The 15,657-nt window shown below is 42.0% G+C and overlaps 1 protein-coding gene across 1 annotated transcript in view; it reads left to right on the top strand.

Moving 5' to 3' along the window:
* Positions 1–9,884, top strand: part of rtf2 (replication termination factor 2) — a 64,080-nt gene extending 54,196 nt beyond the window's left edge. Inside the window, exons 7-9 of the mRNA XM_063041554.1 lie at positions 565–619; positions 2,599–2,685; positions 9,358–9,884. Coding sequence (XP_062897624.1) covers positions 565–619; positions 2,599–2,685; positions 9,358–9,551 — 336 coding nt within the window. The 3' untranslated portion in view covers positions 9,552–9,884. The remainder of the gene's footprint in view (positions 1–564; positions 620–2,598; positions 2,686–9,357) is intronic.
* Positions 9,885–15,657: the final 5,773 nt, after the last annotated feature.

Here is a 15,657-nt window from a genome sequence, read left to right as displayed (position 1 = left end):
ATTAGGACTTGAGGCTGAGCAGGCTATGGGTTTATTCCTTGGAACACAGGAGACCGAAAGTGACCTGAGGGGGCAACTTTTTCACAGAGAGGGTGAACAAGCTGCCAAAGAAAGCAGTTTGAGCAGTTGCAAGAACAACATTTTTTTGACAAAAAAAACATTTGGATAGGTACATGGATAGGAAATGTTTGGAGGTGATATAGGTCAAACATGGACAAATGGGACCAGCTTATATGAGCATCTTGGTTGGCATGGGCAAGTTGGGTTGAAGGATCTGTTTTTGTGCTGTATAGCTCTGACTCTACACCTAGTTGATCCAGTCTCCTTTCTAGTTATAGATTGGGGTAACCTGGAATGTCAGAACTTATCTGGTTGTAATGCCTGTACTGAGACTTACTGTTTGAGCTGGGCTCATGGTTCAGATTGACAGTGTGGTCTAAACTGTTAACTGCAACAGCTGAAGAAGCAGAACCTTGCCATTTTCCTTTGTTGTCCTGTTGGCTTCAGTTCTCTGTGCTTACATATTAATTGTATATCTCACAAGTAGCCATTATTCTTTCCCAGAAAGCTAAGAAGTCCAAGGCCACTGAAGAGGTTTCTAAAGCTGGACTTGTCAAAGGTACTGTATAAAACTTACCGCTGATTACTTGCCACTATTTCACAAGGACATTGATCATGGAGTAATTTGCTTCCCAGCTTTTTAACAAAATCTGTATGCATTTTGTAGATTAAAGTACAAAATGGTTTACAAAGAGTATGGTAATTGTATAGTTCTTTTGAGAAGAGTCATCGCCAGATGTGTCTGGGCTTAGATCTTAAGCATTACGATCTCAATTTAAAACATTGATGGTTAGTGCAATGCAGAATTTCAATAATAAATTCATGTGGAAATGGGTATGTGGAGAGTGAGACAGTGTACAGAACAAGAGGTTAAGTTTCCACTGCAGGAGAGTGAAAGCCAGAGTTTACTGAGCGTGAGAACCAGTTTGTGAGTTGCTGATAGGTTAGTTGGCAGATAACTGTTTAGTGTTCTATTTTTAAACTCCTTTGTTTACTTCAGATGAATGATTGAACCTTAAATTCTTATAGAGCAGGACAACTCAGACCTGTGAAAGTCACAAACGATGTCATGTATGAACTTCAGCTTGCTTCCTACATGGAGAATGTGATGTCAGAGAAACACAAGCATCAAACTTAGCTGGTCTCAAAACTGCTCACAGCAATAGAATCTATTAAGTTTCTTGATCAGTGGTGATCCCTAGGGTACTAGGGTGGGTCACTTGGTAATGCTGTTGAATGCTCCTCCTTTGTCCTTCATATTCCTTCCACTGCCCTTCCCATTCCTCAATTCACCCCTGCCTGCGTACCTGCCCCTAAACCAAAGGGTATTCCCTTTGTACCATTCAGCAGTTCTGATAATCCATAGTTACTCAGTTTAACCACCATTAATGGCTTGATATGGTGTGGTGTAAATTTGGTCTTACCCATTCTGCTCCTTTCCGACAGTGCCTTCCATTCTCTGCCCAGCTGTTCTCATTTTCCTACTTGCACTTACTGTGGCCCACTCCCAGACACCTATACATTATCTTGTTCAATGATGCACATCAGTCTTTTCAGTGGGTCCACCTCCTATTACTCTTGCAGTGATGTGAGAAAGTGTGATATCAGAAAACCGAAGTGCTGGGAATTTTTCCTAACGAAGGTAGCTGGGTTGACAATGGAAATTCTTTGTCCACATCAGTCATAAGGCTTTGAATAAGATGTTTCCCATTAAGCAGTGCATACCTGAAGTAGTTCCAAGTTTATTTCCAAAATTCTGCCAAGTTGGTTGATATCAACTGGAGCAGCAGTTAGGATGTGGCACAGTGTGGAACAAGAAGTCACGCAGTCTTCTAACTCTTGAATGGTTTAAAATGACATCCATTGAGCAGAGACTATACCCAAGTATGGGTGTCACATACCAGCACTTTCAAACATGATCACTTGTGGGGAGGTGTGGATAACTGGCACTTGTAGAACCCTGGGTGGAGGGAAAAAAATATTCTGCTTACCTGAAAACCTATGGAGCCAATAATTTAAGTAATGCAACTGATGAATTAGAGGGCATATATTATGAAGAAAGGTTAAGCAAGCTAGGACTTTTCTTTTTGGAGCAAAGGAGGATGAAAGATGACTTGATAAAGGTGTATTAGATGATAAGATGTATTGATAGAGTGGACTGCCAGCACCTTTTTCCCAGGACAGCAATAGCTAATACAGAGTGAATAATTTTCAGGTGATCAGAAGAAAGTATAGTAGGAAGTCAGAGGTAGTTTTTTTTTATATAGAGAGTGGTGGGTGCGAAAAACCCGTGGTAGAGGCAGATAAATTAGGGACATTTAAGAGACTCTTAGGCACATGGATGAAAGAAAAATGGGGAACTAATGTATGCGGGAGGGAAGGGTTAGGTTGATCTTACAGGCCCACTGTTAAACCTACTCCACGTTCTCCAGAACAGATTAAAAGTTAAGCATGAGTATCTTGCAACAGAAGTGAGGTCTTTGACCATAATGGAGGGTCCAAGTTGTATAAATATCTTCGTTTTCTTTTATTTTACAGAAATCTCAGGACCATCAAGCCAGAAACATGAGAAAAAAAATACAGTTGACAAGATGACTAATACTTTGTCAAGCACCAGCACTGCAGGTTAGTTCAATATGTCGAATGATGTGGAAAGAAATTGATTTTACAACTGGCACTCTTTGATTTTCGGGTTTTTAAAATTATTTCAAATCTCTAATATTGCTTAAATGAATTGAGGGTTTTAATTGCAATTGACACCAAGGTGTTGAGCATACTCTGAATTAGGAGAATTTTAGTTCAGAGGCTATTCCTTAATCTTGTTCTTAGGTGGTACTTTAGGATCAAGGGTAATTTGATCGCTCTCTAATTTTGTGAGTTCTGAGGTGACTGAGGCCAGTGTGGAACCGGCATCCTATTCTACAGATGGGATAGGAAGTATCTGAAGGGACAAATGGATGGGCACTTTGTGAGGTGGATCTACCATTTAAATCATGCTCTCGATGCTTGAACCTAAGGGTCTCAGTGGCATCCCACATGTTGATCCTCGTATGCCAGGGATTGCCAGAAGTCAGTAGGGATGCTGCGTTCTTTTTCTCCCTCTGAGGAATCTGAACGCATCCTTGAATCTTCTCCCCTCTCAGCTGTGTAATCTTTTCCCTTGATGGAGCTTGGAAGAGCGAGTCTGATACTGGGCATGCAAGAGTGCCTTGCCCAGAAGAGATGACTGGGGAGTTGTTTGCTCTGGAGAGGTCCATGAGCTATTCTCATGGTTTATTTGGAGGATCCTGAGGGTAGTTCTGAATTATGCAGGAGAGCAGGGATCACTACCTTGTAGGTGATGATGAATTGTGAGGCAGGTTTGAAGTCTTGATCTTCAAACTTGGTTAACCAAAATCCGTTCTGACACATTGAAAAAGGTAGTGGGTATCATCATCCTGACACATGAAGTGATCTCGGAGACTCTGAACTTTTATTGTTGGAAGGCAGGGCGGTACAGCAGGGACAGGTTGCTGAATATCTGGGTCTTGTAGATGTTGAATGCAAGGCCTCTTCTGTCATACATTTCATTAAATAAATTGATGATAGCTTGGTGTTGGGTGCTTTTAGCACGTGCCAATGAAAAGGTGCAGCTCAACAAAGGCACCTTGCAGGCTTAGAAAAATACCATTTACGAATAGATTAGACTGGACTGTTAGTTCGCTGAATGGCTTGCATGTAGCTAACGGTGCAGAAGGACAAACCAAATTAAGTGAACATGACATTGCTTTGCAAAAAGGTAAAAATTTACACTGAGTTGTAATCAGGTGCTGATTCAGCCCAGCATTTTCATGTGTGACCAGAGCAGGGATTTTTTTTTTCAGACAGTTGTTTAAATCTTTATAAACCTTGTTCAAAAAGCTTAGTTTTATTTTTTTGGAATTAGAAGAAATTACTGAAGTAAAAGTCTGGATTTTCCCACATGTTTTACAGCAATTCTGCTTCTGGGCAGGCACAATGCATGGAGGTTTTTGTTTTAATGGATTGCCATCAGTCTCAAAGGCAGTCTGAAGTCTAAACAAATGGCTGCTGCTGCACCATTGTGTGATACACCAGCAAGGCCATTGTCTCTGACAGCCAGAGACATGGTGCAATCCTGACCACCAGTGCTGTCTGAGGAATTTGCACATTCTCCCTGTGACCTCATGAGTTGCCTCCGGGTCTCTGTTTCCTCCCACATTCCAAAGACAAATGGGTTGTTAGGTTAATTGGCCACTTTAAATTGCCCATTAATATGTTGGTGAATGGTAGAATGTGAGGAGAGTTGATAAGAATATTGGGAGAATAAAACACTAGAATTAATACAGGATTAGTGTGAATGGGTGATTGACAGTTAGTGTGAACTTGGTGGGCCAAAGAGCCTGTTTCTGTGTTGTATCTGAAAGTTCAAAGTAAAATTTATTATCAGTCACCACATACAGATTATTTTTCGGCAGGCATACTTAACAAATCTGTAGAACAGTAACTGTAAATGAAATCAATGGACAACAAACTGTGTGCATGCAGATATAAAATAGCAATAAATAAAGAGCATGAATAACAAGAGTCCTTAAATGAGTGTAGTTATCCCCTTTTTGTTCAAGAGCCTGATGGTTGAGGGGCAGTAACTGTTCTTGAACCTGGTGGTGCAAGTGTTGAGGCTCCTGTACCTTCTACCTGATGGCAGCAGCAAGAAAAGAACATGGCCTGGGTTGTGAGGATCTTTGATAATGGATGCTGCTTTCTCCAATGGTTGGGAGAGTTCTATCAGTTTCACTTTACCTTTTTAGGATATTCCGTGCAAAGGCACTGGTGTTCCCATACCAGGCCGTAATGCAGCCAGTCAGCACTTCACACCACATTTCGATAGGAGTTTGCAAAGATTTTTGATGACATGCTGAATCTCTGCAGACTCCCGAGGAAGTAGAGGCACTGTCGTGCTTTCTTTGCGATTATATTTATATGATGAATCCAGGACAGGTCCTCTGAGATAGTGGCACCCAGGAATTTAAAATTATTGACCTTTACCACCTCTGATCCTCTGTTGGATACTGGCTCACGGACCTCTGGTTTCCTTCCCTTGAAAGTCTATGATCTCTGAATATATTTACAAAACAAAAGGCCACTTGCCAACAGTAAACAATTAATATTCTTAGTTGGTTATATTTGATTAAAAAATAATGCAATATGATGAACAGATCAAGCCATTTTTTAAAGTTTAGTCTAGTTTGCTCCATGTCAAAGAGGTTAAAATGGCTTTCAAAAATCCAAATACTGCAGATGGTGGAAATCTGAAAAAAAGCGAAGTACTGGAAATTCTCAGGCAAGGTCCACATTTTACTTAGCTGTGTTTGACTTGAATGCCACTGTGCTGAACTTCTACCTACCATACTTTTCAACAGTCACATTGCAGAAAATAACAACATTTTTTTTAAGCACCTAACTTGGAACTGAAGTTAATCAGAGATCACACTTCATGCCAGAACCACAAAGACTTACAATTGTGTGGTCTTGTATTTAGTATTTGATAAGGTCTGCTAGTTCTTTGTGTGTGAGTGGAAAAAAACATAAAGGAGTAACTAGAACAGGGGTTCCCAACTGGGGTCCTTGGTTAATGGTTGAGGTCCATTGCATAAAATAACCCCTGACTAGAAACATGCCTAGAAACAGACAAATTCAGAGGCAAACTGGAAGCTTGGTGAGAATTGGTTGTTGAGAAGGTTTGAAAGAGAATGGAAAGCTTCATACAGCACACTGAGAGGAGTAACCTGAAAGTGCAGGTTCATTCAGAGCAGGATGCAGTCAGCAGAGTTCTCAGCTACTTGCACGGGCTGTTGTTGTGGATTCATTGATAAAAATCAAGTGTGAAAAGAATGCAGTTTACTTAGAACAATTCTGATGAAGGATTGAAGCTGTGTAGTTTTGTAGCCAGTTGTCTTGTTGATGTAAATGTTTTGAGGTACAATATGTTGTAGTTTAAGAGAATATCATAAGTTTGCAGTCAAGTCTAAAGAGAAGAAAATGAAATTGGTAAGATGTGTGGAATTTTATGGTTCTGTTTTCTGTTGTAAGAGGAGCAGGAGCAGAAGAAGGCCACTTGGCCCTTTGAGAGTATACAATTTCATATGTTCATGGCTGATCTGTGTAGCTTCAACTCCATATTTCCACTCTATCCCAGTAAAACCACCCTTGGTTACCAACTTCTGCTTTTAGTCGACAATGTTTTGGACTTCACATTCAGTGGAATTTCATTTCCTGCATTCCTTTAAAACTCACCTGGTTCACTGAAAAGTTATTACGTTGTACTATAACATTTTTAAGAGAAAAAATGTGAATTGGAAATACACTGAAATATTACTGAAGTAGCACCCAATATCTGAAAAATCTGCCTGTCCAGCACTACTGAAGTCCTGAGGACGCTAGATAACTGGATATCATCTCTGAGGTTAAGTTTCCTTTTGTATCTTTGTTTGCTGAATATCATCCCTTCTATCATTTAATCACTCCTCACCATTCTTTACTCCTCTGCATATTACTTACTCCACCTCACATACTTTTATCACTCTGAGTCATTTAAACTTGTTGCTCTGTTTAAAATGTACACTCAGTAGCCACTTTTTTTAAGGCACACCTGCCCTTCAATGTAAATATGTAATCAGCCAATCGTGTGGCATAAAAGCACACAGACATGGTCAAGAGGTTCAGTTGTTCAGACCAAACAGCAGAATGGGAAGAAATATGATCTAAATGACTGACTGTAGAATGATTGTTGATGCCAGATGGGGTGGATTGAGTATCTCAGAAACTGTTGATCTGCTGGGATTTTCACACATCCATCTCTAGAGCTTACAGATAATGGTGCGATAAACAAAAAAACATCCAGTGAGTGGCAGTTCTGTGGGCAAAATGCCTTGTTAATGAGAGGTCAGAGGAAAATAGCCAGACTAGTTTAAGATGACACCAACTCAAATAACTATGTGTAACAACAGTGGTGTGTAGAAGAGCATCTCTGAATGCACAACAGATCAAATCTTGAAGTGCTACAGCAGCAGAAGACCACAAACTGGAGGTGTCTAATAAGGTGAATAATGCACGCCCGCATACACACCACACCCCCCTCCCCCCACAGGCCAAAATATTATTTCCTCTCCCGTTATTTCTGATAGTTTCTGATTATTCCTTCCAGGAGCCAGTCTTTGTGAGAATAATCCTAATAGATTTGAATGATCAATGTGCACTGTATTTGTCAATGTTTCTGGGTGTCATTACTTTAGTTGATCTGGGTCCTGGACTTGACATTTGCTCCTCAGCATTTATCACACTTTGGGTGGGAGTTAATGGAGGGAATGAGAACATTTCTATATTTCCATTACTCTTTATGATAAAGTTCTATCTGATGTGTGCATTTAATTTTAGTATTATGCTGCATTGTTCTGTTTGGAAGAAAAAAGCTTTAGATAGAGTAAGGTATATTGTTACATAATGTTAAAATTTAGTTCTGAGAAAATTTAAGTGTCAATGTTTTTGTAGCCTTGCTTGGTAAGTGCATTTGTGTGTGCCAGCCCCCTCCGCCCCCCCCCCCCCGGACAGATCAACATGCCAAGTTATTGCCTTGTTTTCTGTGTTACTAATGGTGTAATTCAGAGTAGTACTCAGATTATCTCTCTGATATGTAGAAGATGAGCTCAATTTTAATTTGCCAAATGTGATAAAGTAACTTCATGTATTAACCTGCTGTGTGCATCTTTAAATGGTGGGAGTGATTAAAGTATCTAGGAGATGCAGGCTGTAAGTGAAACCTTCAGTGCAAAGACAAGCATTGGACCAATATATTAATTAATCTCCTTTCTCCCAGACGTTTCAGTCTGCGCTATTGAGAAGGGCAGAAACAATTTTAAGTGAGGCTAAGTATAGCTCCAGCTGATCATTGACTATAGGGGAAAGAAACTGGAGGTCCATAAGCCAGTCCTCATTAGGAGATCTGAAGTGGAGAGGGTCAGTAACTTAAAATTCCTTGGCTTTATAATAGCAGAGGATCTATCCTGGGGTCAGCACAGAAGTGCCATTACAAATAAGGCACCGCAGCACTTCTACTTTCTTAGAAATTTGCAGTTTCACTATGTCATCTAAAACTTGGACAAACTTCTATTGGGTTTATTGGTGTGAAGCTGCCCTCAATCCAGGACTTGTATGCATCTAGAGTCAGGAAGCGAGCAAGCAGCATCATTGTAGACCCATCACACCCTGGACATCACCTGTTCCAACTCCTTCCTTCTGGTAGGCGCTTTAGATCACTGTATGCCAGGACAAATAGGTACAAGAACAGTTTCTTTCCATATGCCATCAGTCTTATCAACACTTGAAATTTAGTCTATTATAAACCGTCCACCTGTACATACACAGGTGTACTTCATTGTATATAGTTCACAATTATTTGTACTATTGTTCTGTTTGCTTTTTGATTCTGTACAGCGAGAGCTCAGGGAATCCGGCATCAAATTCCCTGTATGTGTCCACATACTTGGCGATAATAAAGGATTCTGATTCTGATTGATGTACAGTGGAGAGTATCCTGATTGGTTGCATCATAGCCTGGTATGGAAACACCAATGCCCAACAATGAAAAAGCCTACACGGCCCAGTCCATCACAGGCAATTCCCTCCCCACTATCGAGCACATTTACAAGCATTGCCCTAAGAAATCAGCATCCATCATCAAGGACCACCACCATCCAGGCCATGCTCTCTTCTAACTGCTGCAATCAGGAACCAGGTACAGGAACCTTGGGTCCACACTACCAGGTTCAAGAACAATTACTATCCTTCAGCCATCGGGCTCTTGAGCCAGTGTGGATAACTTCACTCACGTCAACTCTGAACTGATTCCACAACCCACTTTCAAGGATTCTAGAACTCATGTTCAGTATTACCCATGAACACTACCTCCTTTTTAAAATATATTATTTCTGTTTTTGCACTATTTTAATTTAACTATTATATATATATTTATTTATTTTTCTGTATTATTATGTATTACATTGTACTGCTGCCACTGAGGTAACAAATTTCATGACATATGCAGGTGATATGCCTGATTCTGACTGCATAGTTTGACGTTTGTTTGTCAGTCTTTGTGTGTAGTTTTTCATTGATTCTATTGAATTTCTTCTACTGTGAATGCCTGCAAGAAAATAAATCTCAAGGTAAGTATATGGTGACAAAATACATATGTTAATAATAAATTTACTTTGAACTAATGGTTCCTCTATTTTCTTCTAGAAAATGGACAGCTGTCAACATCCACATCTTCTGGGAAAACATGTAAACCTGCCACCAGCCTTGCCAAACGATCTTTTACAGAAATGGCAGAAAAGTCTGAGGCTTACAAATCCATCTTCACATCCCACATCTCAGCAAAACGCTCAAGAGAGCAGAAACCCAATTGGATCACTCATACAGCTTATTATTACTGAGCCAGTCAACAATGTTCAGGAATATGTTCTTGCATTTTTCTAACTGGCTTTAAACTGATAAGATAAAACTATTCATGTTTAAAGGCTTTTTCTTGCACTCTTAACACAAAGGAATAAATAAGAACTTGTTTCTCGCTTGCTTGCATTGTCTAAGGTGAACCATTATACTTTTTAAACATTTATAGAACTCATGATCAGTGTGTTACTTGACGGTAAATTTACAGTCAAGAAGCTATCCTGGTGATAATGATCTCATCTATTCTGTACTGAGGATTTGTTTTCCTCTGAGGATTTATGTTGACATCTGTTCTTAATTAAAGTTTTCACCATGTTTTCTGTGCACATTTTTTGCACTGTACCGAAAATATGCCTTATCCTTGCAAGAAATATATTTTACTTTCATATTTTGAAAATATTAAAAGCTTGGTTTTATTAGAGAGAAGACACATGTTACCATATATTGCTAGTAAATATCTTAAATGCCTTCAAGACCAAGGTAAATGGTAAAGGTAAGTAAAGCTTTGGACCGTAGAAAGAAAATTTCATGCTTTTCTGTAGCGGCACAATAGGTTGATCAGAATTGTGTTGTACAAACATTGATCAGATCACACCATGTTGGTCAGGGTGCACTTGGAATATTGGGTATAGTTCTGGCCATCACACTGTTGGCCTTGGTGGATTAGAAATATAGAAGAAAATGTTGAAATCAAATGAATCAAGGACAGTGGAAGCAGACAGACCAATTGCCTTTGTTCTTGCCATGAGGGAGGAGATGGAGGCTGCCATTTTATGAAGACACTGTGATCTCCATTTTGTGAATCAGTTGCTTGGCTTGATCAGTGTTTTATTAAAGTAGACACAATGATGCCTTGGGTAATCTGCTAAACTAGGGATCATTTCCAACTAAGAAGTTATTTGTGAATTGAATTGAATGATCTTTATTGTCAATATAAATAGGTATAATGAAACTCTGGTTGGCTTCCTCTCAGGCAATTAAATAAAGCGGTAGGTAAAAACAAGACAGTAATAGAAAAACAGTATTAAATAGATAAGTAGCAGAAAATAAGTTGCAGCAGCCCCAGAATATCACAGTAAAGCACAAAGTGCCGTTAGTGCAAGTATTTGAGTCCTTGTGTGTGTGCATGTGTGTGCTCACAGTTTCAGTCATTGTTCTGTGGGAGTGGTGTGATGGAGGCCACAGCTCTGGGATAGAAGCTGTTCCTCAGTCTATTTGTTCTGGCTTTTAGGGGTTCTTTGGTTGGATATAACATGCAGGCTTGTGAATGTTGGGATCTGTTTCAAGCTGGTTGGTGATTGAAAACAAAGAGTCATAAATTACAGATTGTCACTTGATGCGAACAGGGCAATAAATGGATGCTGGCCTGGAGCAGAGTGGATAAGATGATGTTAAGGGTCAGCCAGGTGATGTGTTACGTCTGATACTGGAATACCACATTTGAATTGATAGGAATGAATATAAAAGTGGACACTGAGTACTGTATCAATGATAACTCTAGAGCATCATCATTGCAAGGAAGAGCCCCCATGCCAGGGGCTGGGAGAAGAAAAGGATCGATTGATTGTCTGGTCAGCAGAGATCCCTTATTTCGGTGCTATAAGTTGGAAAAGTTGAGTGATTATTGGTACAGAGGGGAACAGTAGAATTCATGTTCTAAATTGTTGGCCCGGGGTCAACATAGTTATGTGGTTGTTCGATTAATTACGAGTTGCATAGTGAGTTTCCTAATCTAGTTCCATTGATGAATGGTCAACAACACTATGGAAAGTATGTGGCAGCATTAGAAAGAGTGCAAAAGAGATTCACCAGGATGTCGCTGAATGGAGGGTTGTAGTTATAAGAAGAATAGGCTGGGTATATTCCAACTGGAAAATAGGAGGCTAAAGGGTGACCTTATAAAGGCTCATAGAATTGAGGGGCATAAATACAGCAGATAGTCTTTTCCTGGAGTGGGGAGATCTAAAACTTGATGTCATAAGTTTAAGATAGAGGGGAGAATTGTATGAAATTTAAAGGTAGCTATTTGAAACAAACAGCCAGAGGAGAGATGATGGAGGCAGTATAATAGTAACATTTAAAATGCTTTTGGACAGGTACTTGGGAAGGAAAGGAGAAGGTGGCTATGGGCCTAATGTGAACAAATGGGATTATGAAAATGTGCATCACAATCTGCATGGATGAAAAGGGCTTATTCCTTTTCTGTCAATGAGGTAATGGTGTGGTGTCCAGAATGTGAGAACCCTATAAGTTTGTTCTACCACACCTTCCAAACAGGACATTGGCAGTTGGAAACATCTTTCATGCTTTGGCTAAATTCAGAAAGATGGTAAGAGCTGCCTGCTCAAAAATGCCAAGTGCAGTAGCAGAGCCATCACAGTGATTGAAACCAACCAGCTTTTGATATTGTTCCCTGCCACGGAATTGTCTGGACTATTGAATATACCTAATGATGTATTCAGAGAAAATCTGTAAGGCAGATTTGTGTTGGTGGGAAAACAGTTGCCCAAACTTACTACTACTTTGCCAAACTGTGTCTGCACGTCATGGTTCAAGTATATATCAAGTGTTGTTTAAATTTCTGTGCCAACAACTATTTTAGACACCAAGTTCCACAGCTCTACTGCTTTCTGGATAAAAATGTCTTTCCTCGTCCCTCTCAAATATTTAAATCAATTACTTTTGACCTCTCTGCTTGCACGTCTTAGTTAAATCTCCCCAAATCCAATCTTCTCTGCTGTAATCATGCCTTTCCTGTACTCCGGTAACAACTGTACGTGGAGGATGAACTATACCCCAATTATATGCTTGTAGAAAGGCCTTCCTGCTTTTATATTTTATGCTTCAGAAAAGAAAGCATTCGACATTTTTTTTCCACATTGGCCTCGACTGCTGTCTTTAAAGATCAAAGTGATGTAGCCCTTTACAGGACCCGGTATCCTAATATCTATTGTCTGTTGCTTTTCTTGTGCCTTCCCAAATGCATCACCTAATAGTCTGGATTAAAGTCCAATGGCAATTCATCTTCTAAATCATTAATGTGCAAATTCTAACCTTTTGCTGCTAATAAGGTTTACGGAGTGATCTGCAGGAATATAGTTGGTGTCTTCGACGGGCTTCAGCCATCGCAAGCACTCGCTCGTTTTGGTGAGGCACCGCGAGAATTGAAAAGAGCGCGGGGCTTTTCGACCGGCTCCGACCGGACATCAGGAACGGCAGCGCGGGGCTTTTCGACCGGCTCCGACCGGACATCGGGAACGGCCGCGCGGGGCTTTTCGACCGGCTCCGACCGGACATCGGGAACGGCCGCCAGTGTTCGTGAGGCCGCGCAGCGCGGGGCTTTTCGACCGGCTCCGACCGGACATCGGGAACGGCCGCTAGTGTTTGTGAGGCCGCGCAGCGCGGGGCTTTTCGACCGGCTCCGACCGGACATCGGGAACGGCCGCGCGGGGCTTTTCGACCGGCTCCGACCGGATATCGGGAACGGCCGCCAGTGTTCGTGAGGCAGCGCAGCGCGGGGCTTTTCGACCGGCTCCGACCGGACATCGGGAACGGCCGCGCGGGGCTTTTCGACCGGCTCCGACCGGACATCGGGAACGGCCGCCAGTGTTCGTGAGGCAGCGCAGCGCGGGGCTTTTCGACCGGCTCCGACCGGACATCGGGAACGGCCGCGCGGGGCTTTTCGACCGGCTCCGACCGGACATCGGGAACGGCCGCGCGGGGCTTTTCGACCGGCTCCGACCGGACATCGGGAACAGCCGCCAGTGTTCGTGAGGCAGCGCAGCGCGGGGCTTTTCGACCGGCTCCGACCGGACATCGGGAACGGCCGCCAGTGTTCGTGAGGCCGCGCAGCGCGGGGCTTTTCGACCGGACATTGGGAACGGCCGCTAGTGTTCGTGAGGCAGCGCAGCGCGGGGCTTTTCGACCGGCTCCGACCGGACATCGGGAACGGCCGCCAGTGTTCGTGAGGCCGCGCAGCGCGGGGCTTTTCGACCGGACATGGGGAACGGCCGCTAGTGTTCGTGAGGCCGCGCAGCGCGGGGCATTTCGACCGGACATGGGGAACGGCCGCTAGTGTTCGTGAGGCCGCACAGCGCGGGGCTTTTCGACCGGCTCCGACCAGTCATAGGGAACAGCCGCTTGTGTTCGTGAAGCAGTGCGAGTTTTAATTCGCAGGCTTCAACCATAGTTATTTATTAGGTACTTGTCAACGGCTAATAAAACGTTAATTTTAAAAGCGGAGCAGCTATTGTCGGAGCGGAGCAGTTTTTGAGTGGTGGTTTGGGGCTTAAGCGTGAAGAGGCGAAGGCTCTTAAGTTTCCTTCCTTGTATGGTACGATATATCTGGTGCAATGAGAATGGGTCTGATGTCAGCGATGTGACTTCGTGTGAGATGTGGGAACTGTGGGAGACCGCTCGTCTCCTTGGTAAGCATGCCTACACGAAGTGCGCACAGTTTGCGAATCGTGTTAGGGAATTGGAACTGCAACTGCAACTAGATGACTTTCAGCTCATATAGGAGAATGAGGAGCTGATAGAAGCTACAGGGAGTTAGTCACCCTTGAGTTGCAGGAGGCAGGTAGCTGGGTGACTGTCGGGAGAGGGAAGGAGAATAGTGCAGAGTACCACTGGGCATTTCTTGAATAATTCTGGATACTGTTGGGGGCGGGGTGACTTAGCAGGGAAAGCTACAACTATCAGGTCACTGGCTCTGGCTCATATTGTCGTGTACATATTGATACCAACGACGTAGATAAGAAAAGGGATGAGGTGCTGAAGAGAGAATATAGAAAGCTGAAAAACGGACCTCAAGGGTAGTAGTCTCTGGATTAGTGTCTGTGCCATATGCCGGTAAGGGTAAGGATGATATGGCAGATAAATGTGTGGCTGAGGGATTGGTGCAAAGGGAAGGGTATCCAGTTTCTGAATGATTAGGATCTTTTGTGGGAAAGGTATGACTTGTACAAAAATCATGGGTTACACCTGAACTTGAGGGGGACCAATGTCTTTGTGGCAGGTTTACTAGAGCAGTTGGGATGTTTAGATTAAGTTGGCAATGGGGTGGGAACTGGAGTGATAGGGCGGTGGATGGTGAAGTTAGTATACAGATAGATGCAGTGTTAAGTCAAACTGAAGAAGGACAGGCAGTTGATAGGGCAAAATTGCAGTCAGTGGGATGGGTTGAAGTGTGTCTTTAAACAATAGTAGATTCAACAGTTCTGAAAAGTGAAGATAAAGTAAAAGGGAAAGAGAATGCAAGAGGGGTTATGAAAGTCTCCAGAATACATAAAAAGGTAAAGTTTAGAAACAGATGAAAACTTAACATCCAGTAACATGGGGGCAAAACTGAAAAAGGTGAGTACAGTACTGAAGCATTTGAATGCACACAGCATACAGAATAAGGTAGATGATCTTGTGCAGTTAGAGATTGGTAATTATGATGTTGTGGGCATCACTGAGTTATGGTTGAAGGAAGATCATAGGTGGGAGCTTAACATTTAAGGATACACATTGTATCAAAAGGAAAGGTAGAGAGGCCTCTTGCCAAAAAATGAAATCAAATACTTAGAAAGAGGTGACATGGGATTGGAAGATGTAGCATCCTTGAAGATAGAGATAAGAAATGGCAAGGGGTAAAAACTCCCTGAAGGGAGTTATATACAGACCTCTGACCAGTAGCTAGGATGAGGGGTACAGACAATGGGAGATTGAAAAGGCATATAAAAGCGGCAATGTTAACAATAGTCATGGGAGATTTCAATATGCGTGTTGATTGGGAAAATTAGGTTGGGTGTTTGATCCCAAGAGAAGGAATTTGTAGAATGCCGATGCAATGGCTTTTTAGAGCAGCTTGTGGTTGAGCCTGTTGTGTATTTAATGTTTCAGTAATCTTGTTTGATTAGCATTCTTATTTGTTTAAATAATTATATGTATAAATACATGAATTGCATACATCATTACGCTACCATGTGGTATGTGTGCGCCTCATTTTAAGTCAACGCGAAGTTGGACATTCAATCTCAGACTCCTGTGTTTTCCTTTCAATTAGCTTAATATTGTTAAGTTACAAGACATAACATTGGTGACAAG

The sequence above is a fragment of the Mobula hypostoma genome, chromosome 2, assembly GCF_963921235.1.
Source record: "Mobula hypostoma chromosome 2, sMobHyp1.1, whole genome shotgun sequence".
NCBI classification, from domain to species: domain Eukaryota; kingdom Metazoa; phylum Chordata; class Chondrichthyes; order Myliobatiformes; family Myliobatidae; genus Mobula; species Mobula hypostoma.
Note: the sequence above shows the minus strand (reverse complement) of the source record. Positions and strands in the feature narration are given on the sequence as shown.